The 19632-nt window shown below is 38.2% G+C and overlaps 1 protein-coding gene across 4 annotated transcripts in view; it reads left to right on the forward strand.

Moving 5' to 3' along the window:
• The window catches only part of FAM53A (family with sequence similarity 53 member A), a 71852-nt gene that overhangs the window by 12683 nt on the left and 39537 nt on the right, over nt 1–19632 (forward strand). The window contains exons 2-6 of one of the 4 annotated variants that reach the window (XM_068943598.1): nt 7448–7469; nt 8191–8303; nt 8394–8640; nt 14061–14115; nt 16401–17203. In XM_068943598.1, the coding sequence (XP_068799699.1) occupies nt 8563–8640; nt 14061–14115; nt 16401–17203 (936 nt within the window). In that variant the 5' untranslated portion in view covers nt 7448–7469; nt 8191–8303; nt 8394–8562. The remainder of the gene's footprint in view (nt 1–7447; nt 7470–8190; nt 8304–8393; nt 8641–14060; nt 14116–16400; nt 17204–19632) is intronic. The other 3 variants (XM_068943597.1, XM_068943599.1, XM_068943596.1) reach the window with 3 other exon arrangements.

Raw genomic sequence — 19632 nt, forward strand, 5'->3', positions numbered from 1 at the left:
TGATATAGCAGAAAGCTTTAACTACTGTATGCAAACCTGTAAAGTGTTACTTTTGCCTAGATCTTTCTGTAATTTGCTTTCTTTTGTTAGAGTCCTTTTGAGTTTTATATAAAAATATGTAAATAATAGCTGTCATAAGCTGCTAAAACAAGAATACATACTACATAAATATACATGCTCATTCAGTAAAATTACACAACAATCTTCTGGAGAGTTATTTCGAGGCATCAAGAATTGGAACTTCTCTTACTGCATTCGGTTGGTGTAGTATGTAGTTCATATTTAAATATGAAGTGTTAGGCCAGTAATGGGGGGGGAGGGGGAAGTACCTGTGTGTTTACAGAACGCTGCTTATAGGCACTGAAACGTATGGTTATTTAACACATGAGCTCTTCTAAATTTAGCAGTATCTTTAAATCACTAGCTATACTAATTACTGAAAAAATACTTGGACTACCATAGGCTCTTTGTTTTTAAGTTTCCTAGTAGTCACAAGCTAACGCTATGGAGACTTTCCCATGTGCCGGTTATACAGCTCATTAGAGCCCTGCAATGCTATGGAGTAGCATCTTAACACAAATGCTTTTCACCTGGCCTGAGGCCTCCAGCAAGAACATTCCGTGCTCTAGGATCATAAAAACAAACTTACTAGTTGGGCTTTTTATTTTAAACAAGCCAACCAGATGTCTGAAACCCTTCAGAGTAAACCTGAAGGGAAATGAGGAGGTTTATTACCTGTGTGTGTGTTTTGGGAGCAGGAGGTATGGGGGAGACTTGCGTAATTCTTCAACTCCAAGCCCATAGGGTTTAATAATATAATAGTACTTTAGTACTGCTATTAGTTGAATTTTTCATGGGGGTGTATATGCAGTAAACATCACTATTGGTATCCTACAGTTTAGGGCTCTGTGCTATGTGCTGTCAAGCCGGAGTATCTATGGTGTGTGTCTTTTTTGTTGTTTGTGTGTGTTTTTTTTTTAAGGGTGTGTATGTGCCCCTTGTTTGTTCTCATTTTAAGGACAAATACAGAAAAGTAGGTGGTATTAGTTCTTATTTTACTTTTTTATCTGGCTTTTCTTCTCTGACTGATGGAGTAAAGCAAATATCACAGTAATAAAGCCAATTAGTTTTCACCTTTGTATTCTCCTTCAGGGCCCCAGCACAAGCCTTAGAAGAATAAAATCTTGTGGGCCTTATATAACCTGGATGGTATGCTTTAGTGGGAGCATGGTAGATTTAGGTTGGTGGTATGTATAGTTCTTCAAACACTGAACCGATAAGTGTATGAATTATTATTTGTTAGTGAATCTGAGGGCTTTTTTATCTTAGAGGCTTTGTATACTAAATAAATGCTTCCTTTGGAGTATTTATAAAAACAGTATATGGAGCTGGAAATAGTCTATGTAAGAGAACAGCCTAAGATCCAAATAAACTTGTTCTCATGATGTCATGGACTGAAAGTTATAGAAATACTCTCAGCTGGTGACTGTCTAGTTAAGTAACGCAGGACAAAACCTAGAAGACAATAATATTTAGTTTAAGCTAGTTTACCATAATTATGAACTAAATGCATTAATAGTCATTATTTCAGAAGTAAAAGCAAAGGGCTTGGATTTCAGGTATAAAAGCCTCGATAGGCCGGACTTCCCGTCCCTCAACACGATACAAAAGTAGTTTTGTGCTTTCTGCGGTAATGCTGGGAAGAGGGAGAAAAAAAGAGTTTGACTTGCATGTTATGGGGAGCTGAGTGGTTGCAAGCTAATGCAGATAGTCTGTTCAAGTGGAGCTCCATGAATACTAGGTGTAAATATCCTTTAACAAAGTTGATGAAATCCTTGCCTGTTGTTTAAATGGGGCTGGATTCTTTTAAGGAAGAAAATGTAAGTGACAAAACATCTTAGATAAGACATGAGGCACAGCTCATCTCTTGTCCTATCTGACAAAGATACTTGGGGAGATGCACGATAATTTGTCTGTAATGTGAACGGGATGTCTTTCTCAGTTGTGAAAGAGGGATGTAAACCTGGGAGATTGCTGAGGCTTAATATTGCTAACTTGTATCAGTATGAGAAGCTGGGTTCTTATACATCCTTATCTTAAGGATGCTATCAGGAACCTTCCTGGAGTCAAAATTGATAATAAGAGACCTAAGTTATGAGGAATGCTTAGCCTCTCTGAACTTTAGTACTCTTATGGTAAAGAGATGGGTAGTTTTATAAGTAAAATGTTCTGCTTCCATTTGGAAGCTGGAACTTTGCAATTTATTGTGTAGCTTTTTCATATGGTATAAAATACTAGTTTTACAGTTTGTAAAAAGCTGATCGTCTGGTTATGCTTGAAATGACTAAGTTGGGATGGGACAGGCAAAAGATACTGTGTTAACTTGAACAGTTGTGTGTGATGTTTCAGTTTTTGAAATGCTTCCTGGATGCTGCAGAGAGTGCCAGGAGGCAAAAACCAAAGTATCTTCCATTTAAAGTCTGCTAGCTGGATCTGGAGTTAGTACTGCTGGGGTAATTAGCTGCTTTGGCTTGCTGAGGCAGAAGCAGAGATAATATTTTAAAAGACCTACTTATCCAAACTGGAATTTTGACTCTAGCTAATTCTTTTTTTTTTTTCTGCTGGGATCTGGCTGAGTAAGTCTTTACAGGATTGTTGGCAATAAGGGTTCTATACAGTTCTTTAAGTGAAAAGTAGGGAATAATGTGAAGAAGTGGAGAAGAGGGACCTTCTTGTTATTACTTGGTTATATGAGTCCTGTAAGCAAAACTATGGAGTGGGTTTCATGAAGAAACCCCCACACACTCATCATATGGGGAAATCATTTGAAATCTTGTGATCTTTATCCAAGATGGGACTTCCAGAAACAGAGGATAAATTGTTAAAAGTATTTAAAACAAATGTGATTTTTTTTTTTTCCCAGTGAGATGAACTGTTGATGGAACATTTTGTCCTGCAGTATGCAGGGGAGGAGGAGTGGGCTGGAAATGATTCTGGCAGCCTTTTTCTTTTAGAGCCAAGAAGAGGCTTTTGAATTGGCTTTATACTCTTAATCAGAACTCTTTATCACTTTGAAAGTAGGTTGTTAAGTTGGATGAATCTCTGCCATCCTTTAGTTGGTGGAGGTTTTTCCATATTTTTAGTAGTCTTCCCAAAAAAGACCCCAGTGACATCACTAAGATGATGTAGAGTTTGTGACATAAATATTTCTTTTCTCTCTCTCCACCCTTTCGCAAACATTTTAAAGGCATTACTGCTTGTAACTAACTTCTAAGAAATGAACCGTCATTTCTTTAGCAGTACTATGGAGATGGAATAATAAATCTAAACTTTCTGCAGATTTCAGAATATTTGTGTCATAGAATAAAGCTTTAAATCAGAGATAGTGGTGATACTGATTCCATCAGAGCTCAAACTGTGAGAAGCGTTAGCTTTGGCTTGCTGATGCGTTTGGAGGCTTTCTTATATATTCCATTTATTTTATTCTTTTACATTAACTTTTAACCTGTTTTCCAGCAGCTAAAAATAGCTTCCCCAACATGCCCATGGTTTATGGGATCTCTATAAGATTCTCTCCCAGAACACAGGGAGAGACTGAGGTCATCTTTGTTCTGCATGTTTATCTTGGATAGCTCAGCTTTCTCACTCTTTTTTTTTTTTTTTAAATCTAATCAGGTTCCATAATGGATGATGTGCTAAGGGAAAGATGGCCATAATCTTTCCAGACCTCATCCAGCTCTCTTTAAAAGAGGTGTTGTTATTGCCTCAAGACATGGAGGGCCTCCGTGTTTGGTGAGCTTGTGTGCCTGGCTCAGCTGCTAAAAACTGTGGAATCTTGATGACAGCACAGATGTGTATCTGTGGAGTACACCTATATTATAGGTTGTAGAGGAAGCAGGGAACGGGGTTGGAAGGGTAGGCACGGCTCGACTGCACTAAGATCCATGCTGTGAGGCAGCTGAAGAATGCAAATTCAGCAGGATCCACGTTGCCCTAGCAGGGATGATCAAATGGTGCCTATTATGGAAAATCCAATTAAATTGAAGTGTCAAGCAGTTTGAGAGGGGTTTGACCTGATAAGCGTAAGGGCATCATAAGGAGAGATTGAAAAATAACGTTGGTTGCCTTTAACCAATTCTGAGAAGAGCGCTTGGTGAAAAAGTACGTAGAATAAAGAGCTTACCATCTCTGTGGCTACATTAAATACAAACCGCAGCAGTGGATCTTGAAACAACAACAAAAAGTGAAGCTACTGTGGGGGATTTTTTTTATAGTGTATAGAACTTGCAGTTAGGACGTGTTGATGGCCAAGAGCTTGTATTAGCATATTGTCAAGCCTTACAATAGTGACATTTTAAAATAATGGCGTAGTGAAGTTGGAGAGTGATTCTTAATCTCCTGTGCCCTAACAGGCAATATTAATCAACAAAATGAGAGAAGCAATTCCTTTTAGAGTATAAATGAGTGAATTGGGGTGAACTGAACTTTTGTGACTTGGAGGTAAGGTGCTGAGGTTGAAGGGGAGATTGCAGATCCCTGTAAGCTTTTAACAGTTTACCTAGTCAAAGGAGCATGAACTGAAAAGGCATAATAGGAACAAAATGTGTTCCAATCTTGCTTTGAAATGGGAGATCTAATCCCTAATTATGGGAGAATCTTCTTGGCTTGGTGTGAGAAGTGCTGATGTCAAATAGCTTTCTCGTGTGGCTTTTTTCTTTCTGAAGCTATAGTTAGTCAGGGACTTCAGTCAGCAGCTCCAGCCTCCCACAGCGTGCCTGCATGAGTGTTTGTGTCCATTTCTTCATGGTGAAACAGGCTGGGGAACTGATCCAGCTGGAAAACAACCTTTACTAGAAACAAAACAAAGTGTTGTGACTTTTTCCAACTAGAAAAATTCCTTGATCTAATTCTCTGTGTAGTTGCACAAACACTTGTGCTGGCATACCGCAATGGGTAACAAATAGCCAGAGAAGAAAATGGGAACATGTGTTGGCAGTTGCGCATGGCAGAGTGGTGGCAGCTGAGATGTAGCAAACTGCAACCTAGAATAACTTTCATTTATAAGAGTCTGGTTATGATAACATTTGAATCCGTTTTCTTTTAAACATCAGTCATTATGTCATTATTAGCAAGAGGCATGGCCCAGTAGGAACAGATTGGCGGAGTGAAACAGTACTACTGGTGCCTGCAGTGTACGCACATTGTGGTGGTGTGCCTCAAACTGGTGTTAGTGGAGGGCAGTGTGCTGAACACCTAATGGTGGCTGGAGTGCACCTTCTGATTTTGTTCCAGAGCAGATTCCTTTTGGATGAGACTGGTCCATGATGTGAACTGAAGTGCAGTAAAGGAGGATGAGGAGGGGGTGCACTTCCAAAGCATGTTTCTGCTCTGAGCTGAAACTCGTACTTTAGACTTTGTGCCTGGTATGGAAAAATAGAATTTCCTCATTGGATGAGCAGAAGGAACTGCGAGCTGAGAGGAGGACTTATCTAGCCAATAGGACTTTTTTTTATCCCTGTGGTACGTGCTCCATCCCGTATAGTTCTTAAATACATACATTTAAAGAAACCCTTTCTGGATGGAAATCTTGAAATCTGTTTCTTGATGGAAATAGAAAAAAAGAACAATGATGTCAGTAAACATAGTTTCTAAAATGAGAAGCAAATTATTTAAAAGCTGTGTTTTGCTGTATTTCAAAAGAGATTGGAATACGCACTGTCAGAAGAGGCCAGAATGGTTACAGCTCTGGTATTTTCTATATATAATAGGGTCTAAATATGTGGATGATCATTGTACGGATCAACCTGATTTTGAAAGTGCCATGCTACTGTGATTGTGAAGTCTTTCCTTCCCTTTACCCTCTCATGCAACTGAATATCTTGCTTCATTACTTAAAGACTAGTATTCTCGTCTTTTCTCTCCTTACTCTTGTTCATATAATGCAGACTTCAAATTTTTTCAGTGAAACTAGGCAAAATATAACTGCATTATAGTAGTCTGTTAACAGACCAAAAGCTTGGTTTTTTTCCCCCCTTGTTGATAGTTTTATTGGATTTGCTTATTTTTTTTCTCAGTAGAGAAACATTCAAACTCTTGTGTCCCTTCTATGCAGAAAAGGAAGCAAAGGAACAGGTGAAAAGACCAACAGGTGTTGATAGTAGCCTCTTAGTCACACAAATCTTAAACCTTAAAATGAATCTGAAAGTCTCTCTGCCAAATTAGTATGTTACTGAGTTTCGGTATATTTTCAGTCCGATGCCATCACACAGTGTACAGTTCCTGACTTCCAGTGAGCCTGCCTTCTAATTTCTAGATCTAGTTTCAACTTCACCGGGTTTGAAAGAGACCTACAAGTCCCTTTACATTACAATACATTTTGATCATGCTACCTTAAATAGTGCTTTGTTCACACGCTTGCCCTTGGACTAGCATTTCATGAATCACTTTTTGCATGGCAGATGTTTACATTGAAAAGGGTATATGTAATTTTTAGCAGTGAGTGTATGGAACTTGAGTGGTTTTGACATTTGACTTAGTGGCTTGATCTAAGTTCAGAACAAGATTTGGTAAATATTTCAAGTCTTTGGGTGCTTTCCTGGAAGATAAGATACATTCAGTAGAAGCAGATTTCTCTCCAGTCTCCAGATTTCTAGTTAGCCTTACTTACAAGGTGGTTGGCCATTTGTGAGCATCCTGTCTTGTAGCAAGTGAAGCTAGATACCAGAATGAGGACAAGGGTGAGCAGAAGTTATGATTCTGAGAGTGCTCTCAGGCTAATGGAGGTGGTTATATAAAAGCTTTTATATAAAAGGTGAAAAAGTGTAGTGTTAGCATATGAAATCATATTTGAGGATGTACTTGGAGGCAATAGGTTTAGAAAGATAATCAGACCTTGCTATTAATACCATTAATATCTTAGTTTTAGATGGGTTTAACTTGGGTCATGGACCCGAGTGACTTTTTCCTTTGTAACTACTGGTAATTTAAATAGCTGATTAGTAGCAGTGTGTTTTTAAAAAAAAAAAAAAAGAAATTACACATAAGTTCATTTTGATTATTTTCTGCTGTTCCTTTTTACTACAGGCTTTAAATCCTATCAAATGAAAACAAACTTTTGTTGCTAACATCAGAAATGTTTTTCCCTAGGATGTCATTGCTTTGTTTGACTTTGGATGTATCTATGTGTCTTTTTGATTATTTTTTATTCTGTAAAGGTAGGTGCAGTCACTAAATACACTTGACCAATTTAAATTGTGAACAGGAATGGTTAATACATACTGATAGTCGGCATGAGTTGGGGACAGCAGTGCTTGTAAGGCAAAGCTAGTGAGGCAGAGTATAGGAACAGGAATCTTTTTGAAGGTGATGTGAAGAAATTACCATTAATACTAACATAGACTTGGCTTTGAAAATGACTTATTTAAATTTATTTTTTCTTTTCTTTTAGAACTGAGTTGGAGTTGAGGATGGTAAGGAGGAACACTTACTCTAGTAAAAGTAACCAGCTAATAGTGTGTGGGTGTTCGTGTGCGTGTGTGGGATGATGTCTTTGTTCTTAGCAGACAGTGAGGAATAATACCGTAATGGTTATGGGTTACTGATGCTGAGAGTACAGAGGGAGAGAAAGAATTTATATAGGGGATGTTTAGGACAGGAGGAGGCAGCTAGTGAACCTAGTGCTTTTGATTTTAAACAACTGCTCCCAGAATAAAGATATTTAAACCTTTGTCAGTGATGTTTTTGCATGTTTGTTAATTTGTTCTGCTTGCAAGTTCAAGATCAGATGTTTACTGACAGGTGGCAATTATATTCCCTGTGTGTGTGTATGGTTTGTTTTTTTTTTTTAGTAAGTTATGTTTTATAAGCAGTTAAAGACTTGGAGAATGGGTATAGCACTTGAGCTACCTAACGTGCCACTTCTCTTTTGAGAAAGATCTAGTGACAAAACGAAAGGGTAGATTCTCTCTTAGAATGGCAAGCAATGCTAACCATACAGAACAGTATGGTAAGTATTTGCATGCTTCATGGGCTGTTCTAGTTCCCCTAGCTAAGACTTTACTAGTAGCTTAAAGGAGGGGAAAACTTGCATCTTTGTCTGAGACAAAAGTTTCTGGGTGGAATCAGTCTAATTGTAGGAAAGTGGAAAATGTCATCTTTGCTACATACATATGATTTTCATTCTCCTTTTAGAGAGTTGTGACCAATGAAATTTCACTAGGAATATTGCTTCATGAAAGGAGCCCTGTAATCTGAAATGCTAAGCAGCACTGGTCACGTTGTGAGCGGTGTGCTTGCACGTGTGGGTACGTGTCAGTGGTCCAATTATTACAACACTGCAGTTGTGATGTACACAAGAATGTTTCTGACTTTCTTTTTCTGCCCCAATTTTACAGAAAAGCAGACATGATACACTGACGGCATTTGGAAATAGACTTTGGCGATAAGATGGAAGCCTAAATCTTGAGACTTTAAACCCAAACAGAAATGGCTCATGAGTATTGAAACAAGACACCGAAGAGCCTCCAACACTTCAGTGTGAGCAGTGGAAAAGGAACAACTACCATGGTAACACTAATAACAGAAAAGCTGCAGAACCAGAGCTTGGATGATCTGACGTGTAAAACGTACAATATTAATCTGGTAAGGATATGCCAAAATAACATGAAAATGTGCAATGCAAAGTAGCTTAACCCAGAAATACACACCAAATTTAAGATTGCAGATGGACCAGAATTAAGCCATTTAAACTGGGATGATTTTACAAGGTGGGTGAGTGTAATGCACTGTAGCACGAGGCTCGCCTCACGACATGGTTTCATTGACTTTAATTGCAATTGCAAATGAAAATGTTCAACTCTTCTGCAAATCAAACTCGAGGGATCAGAGACATGAAAAAACGAGGAATGTAAGTTTAATGATGACATGTCAAAGTATTGCTCAATTCTAATTCTGTTATTTTTTCTTTTCTAATACTAAGTAACACTAGCATTTAACGTGGGACATGTTGAGCTACTTTACAGTAAACTCCTTTATAACCTGTACTTCAGTTACAGTTTCTTTATTTTACTCCACAAGCCAAGACCAGGTCAATCATATACTGAATGAGGTAGAGGTTGTATATGAGCAACACTTAATTCTTGTGCGAAGTGTTTAACTCTTTGTCCATATTGAAGAAAAGCACCAATGTTTTCTGTGCACACATGTAAAACCTGGCACAAAAGTAAGGGTGTCTGATATGAGATATTAATCTGAAGGGTTTTTTAAACTGAAACAGTTTTATGAAGAGCTTTTCTAATAACTTGCATGTTTCTACAGTCTTTGCCTGAAATATGTGCTGCTCTTGAAAGGCATATGTAAGGTCTTGGAAAGATGATATCTCCCCTAATATAGAAATGCATGCTCTCAGCTTGTCTTTATTTAACTAAGTTGGTGAAACACTTGACGTGCAGGTTGAAGGGGAATCTGCTGTATTTTTGAGCTGATGGCATTTCTATTTAAATTCTAGACCCAGCTGTGAGTAGACAATGACCTGTAATGGTTGCCTCCCTAAAAGTGTAGCAGCAGCTTGTAACTTGTAATGTTTGGGACAGATCTGCATAAATTTGGACGCTGAGGTATACCTTTTCTGGTATTTACTGTAGCTTTTGGGCCAGAGACTTGTAAAAGCAGAGAAGGCTGTATTATTGCTTTTACGCTGCATGGAGTCTATATAGACCTGTGACCCTAAATGTACATGTTCTTTGTTTAGCCTAATGGCATGCTGTTATGTGTTGTGGGTTTTTTCCTTTTTTTTTTTTTTTTTATTCTTATCCTTATCAGTACTTCAAAGTAAGGCAGGGAGAAGAATGAGCAGATGGAAGTGGAAGTTGGCAAGTGATGTGTAGTTAGTGTGTTTTTTTTTTTTCCTTCATCCTCTCCTCCTGACCCTTAGTGCATTGTAAAAAAGTACTTGGTTTGAGAATGCTTTAGTCAATGAAGAAAATGAGTCCTGAGGCTGGGAACAGGTTCTACCTATACACAGTGGCAGCTTGAAAAAGTGTGGAAATCATGAAGTGAGGTGTAGAAATGCAGGACTGAGTATGCAACTAGGTCATTTTAAAAAGGATTCTCAGGAGCAAATAAATGGCTGATTTACTAGTGGAAAGAAGTTTACCTTTATTAACTTTATTCGAGATCGTTACTTAAGGATTGTGTTGAATTTAAGATGTGACTTAACTAACCCTTTCTCCAGATGCTGGAAAAGGTTGTATGCCCACCTGCTTCTCCTCCCTTCTTCCTCTCTCGTTATATCTGGAGGATGTTTGGTAGAGAACTGAAGGCTTGGAATTCAGGCCTATTCAAACAATGAAAGTCACATCTCTGTAGTGGCGGTGGAATACTAACTCTAGCTTTGGTGTCCACAAGTTGGGAAGAATGGCAATGCGTTCAGAATTCCTCCTCAATTTATTTGAGAATTGGAGAAAATCTTAATCTTCAAAATCTTAGATTTAGTTTATGTCTTGAAATGAGATGAAAGAAGTTATTTAACTTCATGTAACTTATTCTGCAGATAGTGAGGAGAGTACTGGCTGTTAAGTTTTTAATGTAGTAGGGGGAGTGTGTGTACAAAAACAGCCTAAGTTATTTTTGTTACAGTTAATTTTTTCTAACAAAGAATGCTTAAAATTAGCAGTGTAAGTTATAATAACACAATGCCTGTTATAGTAACACAATACGTTGTTGGGCCCAGTTATGGCCCTCCTCCGCTTGCCTAGTTCAAGACTGGGTGCCCTTTTGAGTGAATGCTTTGACCAGGTAAAAATTCCAGCTCTGTCTCATTCCACAAAATCTGATCCCTTTTGAGCATAATCTCACCAAATGCAGGAAGAGCTTACTTTTGGAAGAGCACTGCAAAATAGACCCACCTTCTTGCCTGAAGGAAACCTAATTTCATTCTTGAGTGAAACTTATGATTTCGCAGTGTAGTGTCTCTTAAGCTATTTTAGAACCTGCTTTTTCCTGGAAAGTTTTCAAGATGCATCAAATCTTGCTCTAAATCCATTCAAAAAGTAGTAGCTGGTAAACAGACATTCATGACCTGTTGAGTCTATTATTCTGGAAAATTACCTGGTTGAATAACTTGGCTTTGTGTGAAAGGAGGTTTCCCTCACACAGAGGGTAACAGACTTCACTCTCAAGGTTCTTACCAATTGCTTTGTGAACTCTGCTTATCTTTTCTCAAGTATAGTAATAAAAAAGGGTTCTCCATTCCGGAAACTGCAGGTAGACCTTAACGCAGAAGGGAATGAATGGGGCAGGTGGTGTCTAGCCAATCCAGGAGAGCTGGTAAACAGTTTTCAGTGCCCACTTACAGTAATATCTAATGGCCCGTACGAGACCTTTGTGTTCTGCATAGATATAATCTCTCCCACAATTTACAACTTAGTAGAGCCTACTCCAGTTTGGATTTTAAGATATCGTTAGAATACGCTATCATATAATGTTTCCAAGCAGTCTTAGCTTCAGTTGTGGAAAGCCAAGTACGTACCATGACAGAGATTCCTCCCTTATTTTCTTCAGGCTCCTGTTGGAAATCATGCACCTTCCTTTCCCTCTTCTGAATGTGATGTCATATATGACGTTCTTTTAATTACCAGGATTTTTGCCTCAGTTGCCAAAGAATTAGCATTTGCTGTAATTTAACAGAATTCTGTACATTTGATCACTTATGAGAACGAATTGTTATAAGTGATAAGAACTTTTTGTTCTACAAATTGTTCTGACTGCTTTTCTGTGGAACTGAGCACTGACTTCACTAGAAGCTAATCTAATGTGGCTGTAAAGGCAGGATGGCTGTCTGTGTTGAAGAACATGGCAGTCATGCTGGGTAGTACAGATAAGGTCTGAATGTATGGGGTCGTTCCCCCCCCCCCACCACCCCCCATCCTCTTTAAAAAAGCTCTCATTAGTTTGTAACTGGCAAAGATCCGATGGTTTACTCTCCAGTTGGGTAAGGCTTTTATAACGTGGTTAGAATGCAGATAATCAAATGACTGTGTTTTATAAAGACTTTAAACTAAATGGATCTTTTATCAGGTCCTCTTTACAAATGTCTAAGCATTCATCTAATGTGGCCACGTGGGATTGATCTGAAGATTTTGTTACTTCTAGACATGAGATCTTAACCTGTATGAATAGTCTCTAAACAAGCCTAATAATTCTTTTAAGTCATTCTTATTGTCCTTTTTGTGTGGTTCAAGATACATTGCTTTAAGACTGTCTGACACGGTATTCTGTTCTAAAAGTGCATTTTTCTTAACTATTATGTGATAGTTGAATAGACTAGTATTGCCCTTAATTTGGGAATAAATTGAGGAGAGAATCCCTTGAATAACCTGCCAGGTCTCTTAAATCTATCAGTCTGCTTATCCTTCAGGGAAAGCTGAAATTAACTCTTGCTGTTTTGTCTCAATGTGCTCTTATGTTACGTATGGTACCTTACTAGTTTGTTTGAGTAAACTATCAATACTAGCTTTATTAATGCAGGTAATCTATATAACTAGCAACTGCAGTTATAAAAGGCAAACTAGTAGGAACAGCAGTCACTTTTACCGCTGTTGTCAGGTTTCATATTTCAAGTCTTTTAATGTCCATGGGATTTGCAGTTTTGTTAGCCCTTTCTAAAACTCTGGGTTTCTGCTGTTTACTTCAGAAAAGTTTTTTCTTGAAGCTGTAAATACATCCACAGTTGCAAACGTAAAGCATGAATCATAGCAATGGCTTGTCTCTTATATGCAGACTTTGATAAGCAAGATAAAAATCTGATTGCTGTCCTGTCCTTTCGCCAGTACCCTCGTTCCCTATCCCAAAACAAACACAGCAAGGCAATATTACCGTAGATTAGCACTAGTATCTTAAGTGTGGAGTTCAAGGATTCAAAGTTGTTACTTGCACACCATCTGTTCGTATGTACCACAGAAGAAGAGCTTTGTAGGCCAAGGATATTTGTTTAAAAAGTGAACTTGTATCTGGAAAGGAAGTCTATATACAGTGCTACCTCTTTTTGGCTATACAAATAAAACAAGCTTGTTCTTGTTTTAGCAATCTTCTTCCCCCGTTCTGAGGTGGTGATGGACGATAAAGAGCAATCCTTGGGCTCTGATAGGGCCTTACATCTATAAAGTAGTTATAGGAGACTGGGTAGCAAGATGTATTCTGTGCCTGAAAAATCTGGACAGTATGAGAATGCCTTTTGAATATTGCTTTTCCTTTAGATAAAGTAAATTAAAAAAATGGAAAACTTCCTGCTTACGGCCTGTCTTGATATGCAGGAGCTACTGACTGAGTTTAATCTTAAATTCTGAAGGCCTTCACGTGGAAACCTTGTTCTAGGCATGACCTCTACGTTGCTTATCATTAATAAGACGTTACTAGTAAGCCCATGTTCTAAGACACTAAGCCGAGTTCTAAGACTGTCTCATCTTTTGCAGGTATCACGTTCTTGGGTAGGAAAGTTAGATTTTGTATGGCTTTTGTACTTTAAGAAATAAAACGTTTTGATGTTATACTTAATTTTAAAAATATAAAATGCTAGTGAAGTTTGCTTTGAAGACTGTTCCATATTGGGCCTTCAACAATTTGTATATTAAATTTAGTTAAGGCTATTTCTGTCTCTTACTTTAAGGTAAAGTATTCTACTCTTTTTTCCGAGATTGAAAATGTAAAACCCAATTGTCAGATTTTAATTTTCTCTCCACTGAAATGAAAATTGGATCAAAGCTGTTTCATTAAGAGTGAATTATTTCTCTTAATTCTGTATTTTGTGTGAGCTGTTGTTGCAACTCTTGAAACACTTTGATACCTAGTGATATATCAGAAAACATTTTCAATTAAACCTTTGAAGTCTAACTATTTTTTTTAAATGCCAGCTGTTTAAAAGCATCTTCGAGATACCCAACAAAACCCAGTCCTTTAACGAGGATATTAGATGCATAGGGAAACTGAAAACTGCATGCATATTCCTTGAGGTGCGTGCTGGCTGTCTTTCACACAGTTGAAACTTTTTTTTTCTCTGATTTCAGTACTCATCTGAGAAGTTGAACAAAAGTGGCAGCTTGTTCCCTTTCGAAATCAACGGTAAGTTCTTCACAAACCTTAGGCACGTTTTTACTGAGGTAATTGGTATAGTAAGCAGCCTTTCTTTTGTAAATAAGGTGAGGGGGATGGAGCACGCTGTTGTAGAGCCTGCTGGTTTAAGCTGGTCTTTGAACAATACTGGGAATAGCTGGTTGTTAGTTTTGTACTTGTGATCTGCTTTGCATAGTAAAAGGCCTTGTAACGTTTTTTTTTTGTTCAGTATCGGCTGTGGTGTACAGATGCACAGCAATTGCTGTTTTTTATGCTAAGCATCTCTTTGCAAACCTCTACTAGCAGACAACTCTAACCTCTTCACACACCTTCTTATATGCTTTGCCAAACAGAATATCCTGCATGGTGCAGATTAAGTTGAAGTCCAGTGTTTTGACGCAAGCATATAAGCCTTTTGATCCTGTTAGAATGACAGTAAATTTTACTTAACAAAAATAAGAATGCTGCTTATTGATGTGCAAAAAACTTTTAAATCCCTCCCCTAGTAAAACAGTACAAAAACTTTGCATATTTTGTGTCTTTTAAGCATGGTAGTCTCTTATTTGCTCAATGGGACTCCTCTTAAAATGTTATTCTTAGTTTGTGTGAGGTTCCTGAGGGAAATGATATTTTGTATAATACCTTATTTGATAATATGTGAGCAATTATAACACTTGCATAAAACTCTTGAGTTTTTTTTAATGTAAACTTTAAATGCATTCCCTCAACCTTGGAGAAAGATTCCTATGGATTTTTAAAAACTAATGCAGTCCAAGCTAAGTGTTCCAGCAGTAGATAGAAGTTTCAGACAATATCTAGATCCTATTGTGTTGGTTATTTTACTTGCATTGAATTATGGATGGTCCCTGCCTTGAAGAGCTTACATGCTTAAGGCAAAGCACAGTATGTGGTTGTACCCATCTGAAAGAATGGAGAAGGAAGGACAGAGGAATTCTAATAAAACATGTTGTTTGAATAGGCCAGCTGTCTGCGGAGTTAAATGATTTTGAGACAATAGGGTGTTCTCTAAATAAGGTCCAAATAAACAGGATAATCCATGACATACTTTGCTGGCCATGGAGCATGTACAACTGTTTGGGTTTGTGACTTTTGAAGCTACTCAACACATCTTTAATCTGTTGGTTATTCTCAAACTCTTAGCTTGTAGAGCCAACTCTCAGAAAATAAAAATACTAAATATTATACCATATTCTAGATTCTTAAAATATACTTAGGGAGAATTTGATGATTTAATGTTTCAAGTCTTCTCTTAAGCCTAGGATAACTGAAACTTACTTGGCTAATTGGTTTAAATTAGCAAATTTTCTAACCAAGCATGAAGCACTGGTAACTGGCCAACAGTTATGCTGCTTTTCAGTTTGCAAATCCAAAGTCTGTTGTAGTTCCTCTTACATTTTATTGTGTAATGTGGAGGAACAGCTGTAAAATGTGCTAAATATTCTCAAAGAAAAGCTTCACAAAGGAGTGAGCGGCTTGGCTGGCAGGCTTTTTTCTAACCTAGCGTCAATTCAGATGAGAAGTTGTGCGTTATTGGCTATGTCTGTATTCACAGTTAAACCTTGCTGGAGGATCTTAAAGGCTATTCACTTTATTTACACCTTAAATTAGGATTTTTCAGACACTTTGTGGGTATGAGCAAAAAATGAAATCATTTGCAGCCTGAAATAACTCTATTGTTTCTAATTTAAAGCTTTTCACACTGTAGAGCATGAATGCCTATCTCTTTAAAACTTCAATTTCAGTGACCAGCGTGTGCCTTTCTTTAGGGAAAGACCTTATCAAAAGGACAGCAGTCTATAAACAGTTTATTTTGCTCATATATTTAAAAAAAAAAAAAAAAAACCTCCCTAGTTGGTTCTCACAATGCTTGTTAATCTGCTTTAGTTGTACCTCAGGCTGTTCAGCATTACAGGTTTTAACTGTAGTTATATGGTGGTCTCTAGAGAAACAGATGAGGAAGTTCCTACTGCTCACTAAGAAAATAGTGCTGTAATCTTCCAATTCATAGGAAAAGGCATTATTAAAGTATTGAAATGTATACTAGAATGCCTGGAATGTCTCCTGAAATACTTTAGTCTTCACATTTCTAGAACTTTACCATCTTTAAAGGGATTTTGTGGTTATGTTGTGAAAATTTGATTAAGACCTGGGTGTTTATGGCTAACACTTATAAACTTGTTTGATTAGTGGTTTTGCATTAAACTGAATTTAAACAAATTATCTCTTTCCTTCCCATCTTTCACCTGTATCTTTTTATTTTTTTATTTTTTTAGAAGACAGTCCTTGGAAAGCTTTAAATGGGGGTTGCTCAATCCAGACTGATACGACCAGGAATTCAGCTTACCCTTTCCCAGTGTGCCCGTTCAGTACAGGCACGGCCAATAATGGTAGTCTGCAATGGCAGCAGGAATCTTCCAGTACGTCCATGGTGTCGGGATGGATAAGTGAATTAAACCTTAACGAAAATTCAGGTCAGCCGTTGGCACCACCAACAAAACGCCATTGTAGATCCCTCTCTGAGCCGGATGAGCTGGCTCGCTGTCGCTCCCCGTGGAAACCTGGCAGCTCGAAAGTCTGGACTCCTGTGTCAAAGAGACGGTGTAATAGTGGTGGTAGTGCTACTTTGCAACGCTGCAACAGTCACGGAAGTGCGACCTTACAGAGAAGCACAAGTATCAGTCTGCCACAAAACATACTGTCGCTAAATAACGTCTTCACTATCACCAGCTTCAATACGTCACCAGTACCCAGACCTTCCTCGGCGAGCAGTGGTTTTGTGGACAGTAGCGAGGGAAGCACAAGTTCGAGCACCCGCTGGAATTCTGGAGGGCCTTGTGACTTTAACCCAAGGCGGCGCCTCTCCCTCTCCCAGGAGCACATCACCGAGACAGGGAATCTCTTGCCTTCAGCTAACAGCACTCCCACCTCCACACCCGAGCTCAGTCGGCGTCAAGGCTTGTTGAGATGCCGCTCGCAGCCTTGCGTTCTGAATGAGAAGAAAAGTCGGCTAAAGCGCAGACGGGAGGAGGATGTACGATGGAACAGGCCATCGTTAGACTTTTTTAAAATGACACGGGTGAGATTTTCTTTTCCTCGGTGTGTGAAAAGAACTTGTTACAGAGAGGCGGTTTCTAGATAAACCAAATTAATTTGTAGTTGTTACAGCTTTGTTTGTGTTCTAGTACTGGCATCTATATCTTCAGCAGTACAGCAGGGCTTCTCACGCTTGTCAAAGCCATGCCTTACAGCCCGCTTTCTGAAGTACAGTCTATTTGATAAAGTACAAAGAGCTGTGAAAAGATGCTTTAAGCAGAGGCCAAAAAAGGGCTTGTTTTGAAAATGCAATAAAGCATAGGGAAGAAGGTAGACTGGGTAGCAAAAAAAAAAAAGTTAATACCAGTGAGTTAACGAAGAACAGCGTGCAGCCATTTTTAAGTTATCGTGGTGCAAATCTATTGGGTTAAGCCTCTCCTTAAAAGTGTGAGTAAATCCGTAAAGCTAAAGAAGAGCAAGCAGAACCCTACCTAAATGTATGTAACCAAAGAAACTGCTGGTAAGCTATAAGTGATGGAAGTAGTTTTCTAATACAGCAATTCTAGATGTGCCCGCTCAGGAGGGGTGTTTTACTCTCACCAGAACTCCACCTCTCTCCACAGCTGGGAGTAAAGATGTTGGTTTAAAAACTAGGTCTTAATTTTAATTCATGTCTGTACTCTGCATGTAATAGTACATAGCTCACTTTCTGTATCCATGGGGGTATCACTGCTAAAGTTTAAAGCTGAAGCTGCTTATTTAGTTTCTTCAGAAGTAGAGCTGAGAGAACACTTGGGGTGGGGGGGGGGTTTTACATTCGCACAAATTCAGTCTTCTACTACCTGCTGCATCTTCAGTAGGTACCGGATTTAAGGGTTGTGTGAATTTTCCCTTAAGATAGCTATGCCATGGTGGGAAGGAGACAGTTTGCAGAAGTAACAATAACAAAAGTAAGTGAAAGATACAGTTTCACAGCAGTGTCCCCACATTTGAAGCCTTGTGCAGAAGGAAAGCTGAATGGAGTGGGACTCTGGCTAAAACTTCTGATCTCTGGTACTTGGTTATTGTTAGCTTATACACAGAGATGCGTGGCAGAAAAATTAGTAAAATACTGGAACTGGACTGTTGATTACTTCCACTTTGCTTAGCTAAAAGTCTGTGTGATGACATCTCTCTTCCTCCTGCAACTTTCTAAGACAATTTACTTTATAAGATTTAAGTGTTTTCTTCATTAAAGAGACTGCTTTTTTGGAAGAACTGTAGGATATGCAATTAGGTGACAAGCCATACATAGTGATTTGCTTGCTTACTGACAAGCTTGGTAACAGATTTCTTTTCTGGATGTGACTGGACGCTGTTCTGGGTTTTGGTTAGAATGCACGTTTATTGGTTAGTTAATCAGAGCTTACCTGTTCCTTCATGTTAATCACTGCAGAGATTAGCTTGCTAAATCTACTCCAGAAATATTAGTGAATTTGCCTTTCGACTGCCAGTGTTCTAATGCAGGTTGGTTGATGTTTAAACTGAATGTAAAATTTGGAGATTTCTGCTTTCTTGGCTAGATGTGCTGCTTGCGTTCTCCGAGCTTTAAAGATACAGTATTTTAGGCAAATTCATTTTTTCAGTTGTTCGGCTTAGACCTAAATAAACCTTAGTAGTGCACCTGGAGAAGACTTAATATAACCCCATGTATATAGATAAGTTCCTTAGCTCTTTAGATTTGCTGCTGCGTTAAAGAGCACATCTGACTGTAGTATTTGGGCATTGTTAGTCACTTTTTGCCATAAGACGTATTTTGAAAACCCGTTTTCATGGTAAGCTGGGTAGTTTGTGCAACAAAACTCATTCTACATCATCTGGACCGGAAGGGGTTATTTTCAGCTCTTTCGTTAGAATCTTCCTTTAAAGATGCTAATGTGTATTTAATTAAAAGCACAAAGTACAGTTTGAAAATATATTATCTTTTAAACAAACTGAACTTTAGGGAGAATGTAGCTGTTAAAAAGAAAAACTGGCAGTATTTTAAGTAAATCTTCAGTAAGATCTGAATCAAGTTTTCAATAAATGCTGGGAGGTGAAGGGGTTTGGTTTTGTTTAGAGAATGGCACTTTACTAAGCTATTACGTTCTGTTAGTTTTTTCTTTAGCCTACCTTCTCCTTACACCCTAGATCTTAACAAACATATATGCTTTGAAACTTCCAGTGTTGTGGTTTGAAATATATTTCTCTGGAAGCATACTTCCTGAAAATTACTGCTGCGCAAAATATAAGCTAATACTAGAGAAGACTTGTTTTGAAGTGTCATGCAGTGAGATATAGATGTGTCCTATATCCACATAGTTTACTGAAGATCAGGATTACGATAAGGGGAAGTTCAGTAAGACCTCTTTCATGTATTTTGAAGGCTCCTTATTGTTTCTAAAAATAAATCTCCTGTGATTTCAAATTCACTTGTAAGTCAGTTTATGAAAG

The sequence above is a fragment of the Struthio camelus genome, chromosome 4 (assembly GCF_040807025.1).
Source record: "Struthio camelus isolate bStrCam1 chromosome 4, bStrCam1.hap1, whole genome shotgun sequence".
Taxonomy (NCBI): domain Eukaryota; kingdom Metazoa; phylum Chordata; class Aves; order Struthioniformes; family Struthionidae; genus Struthio; species Struthio camelus.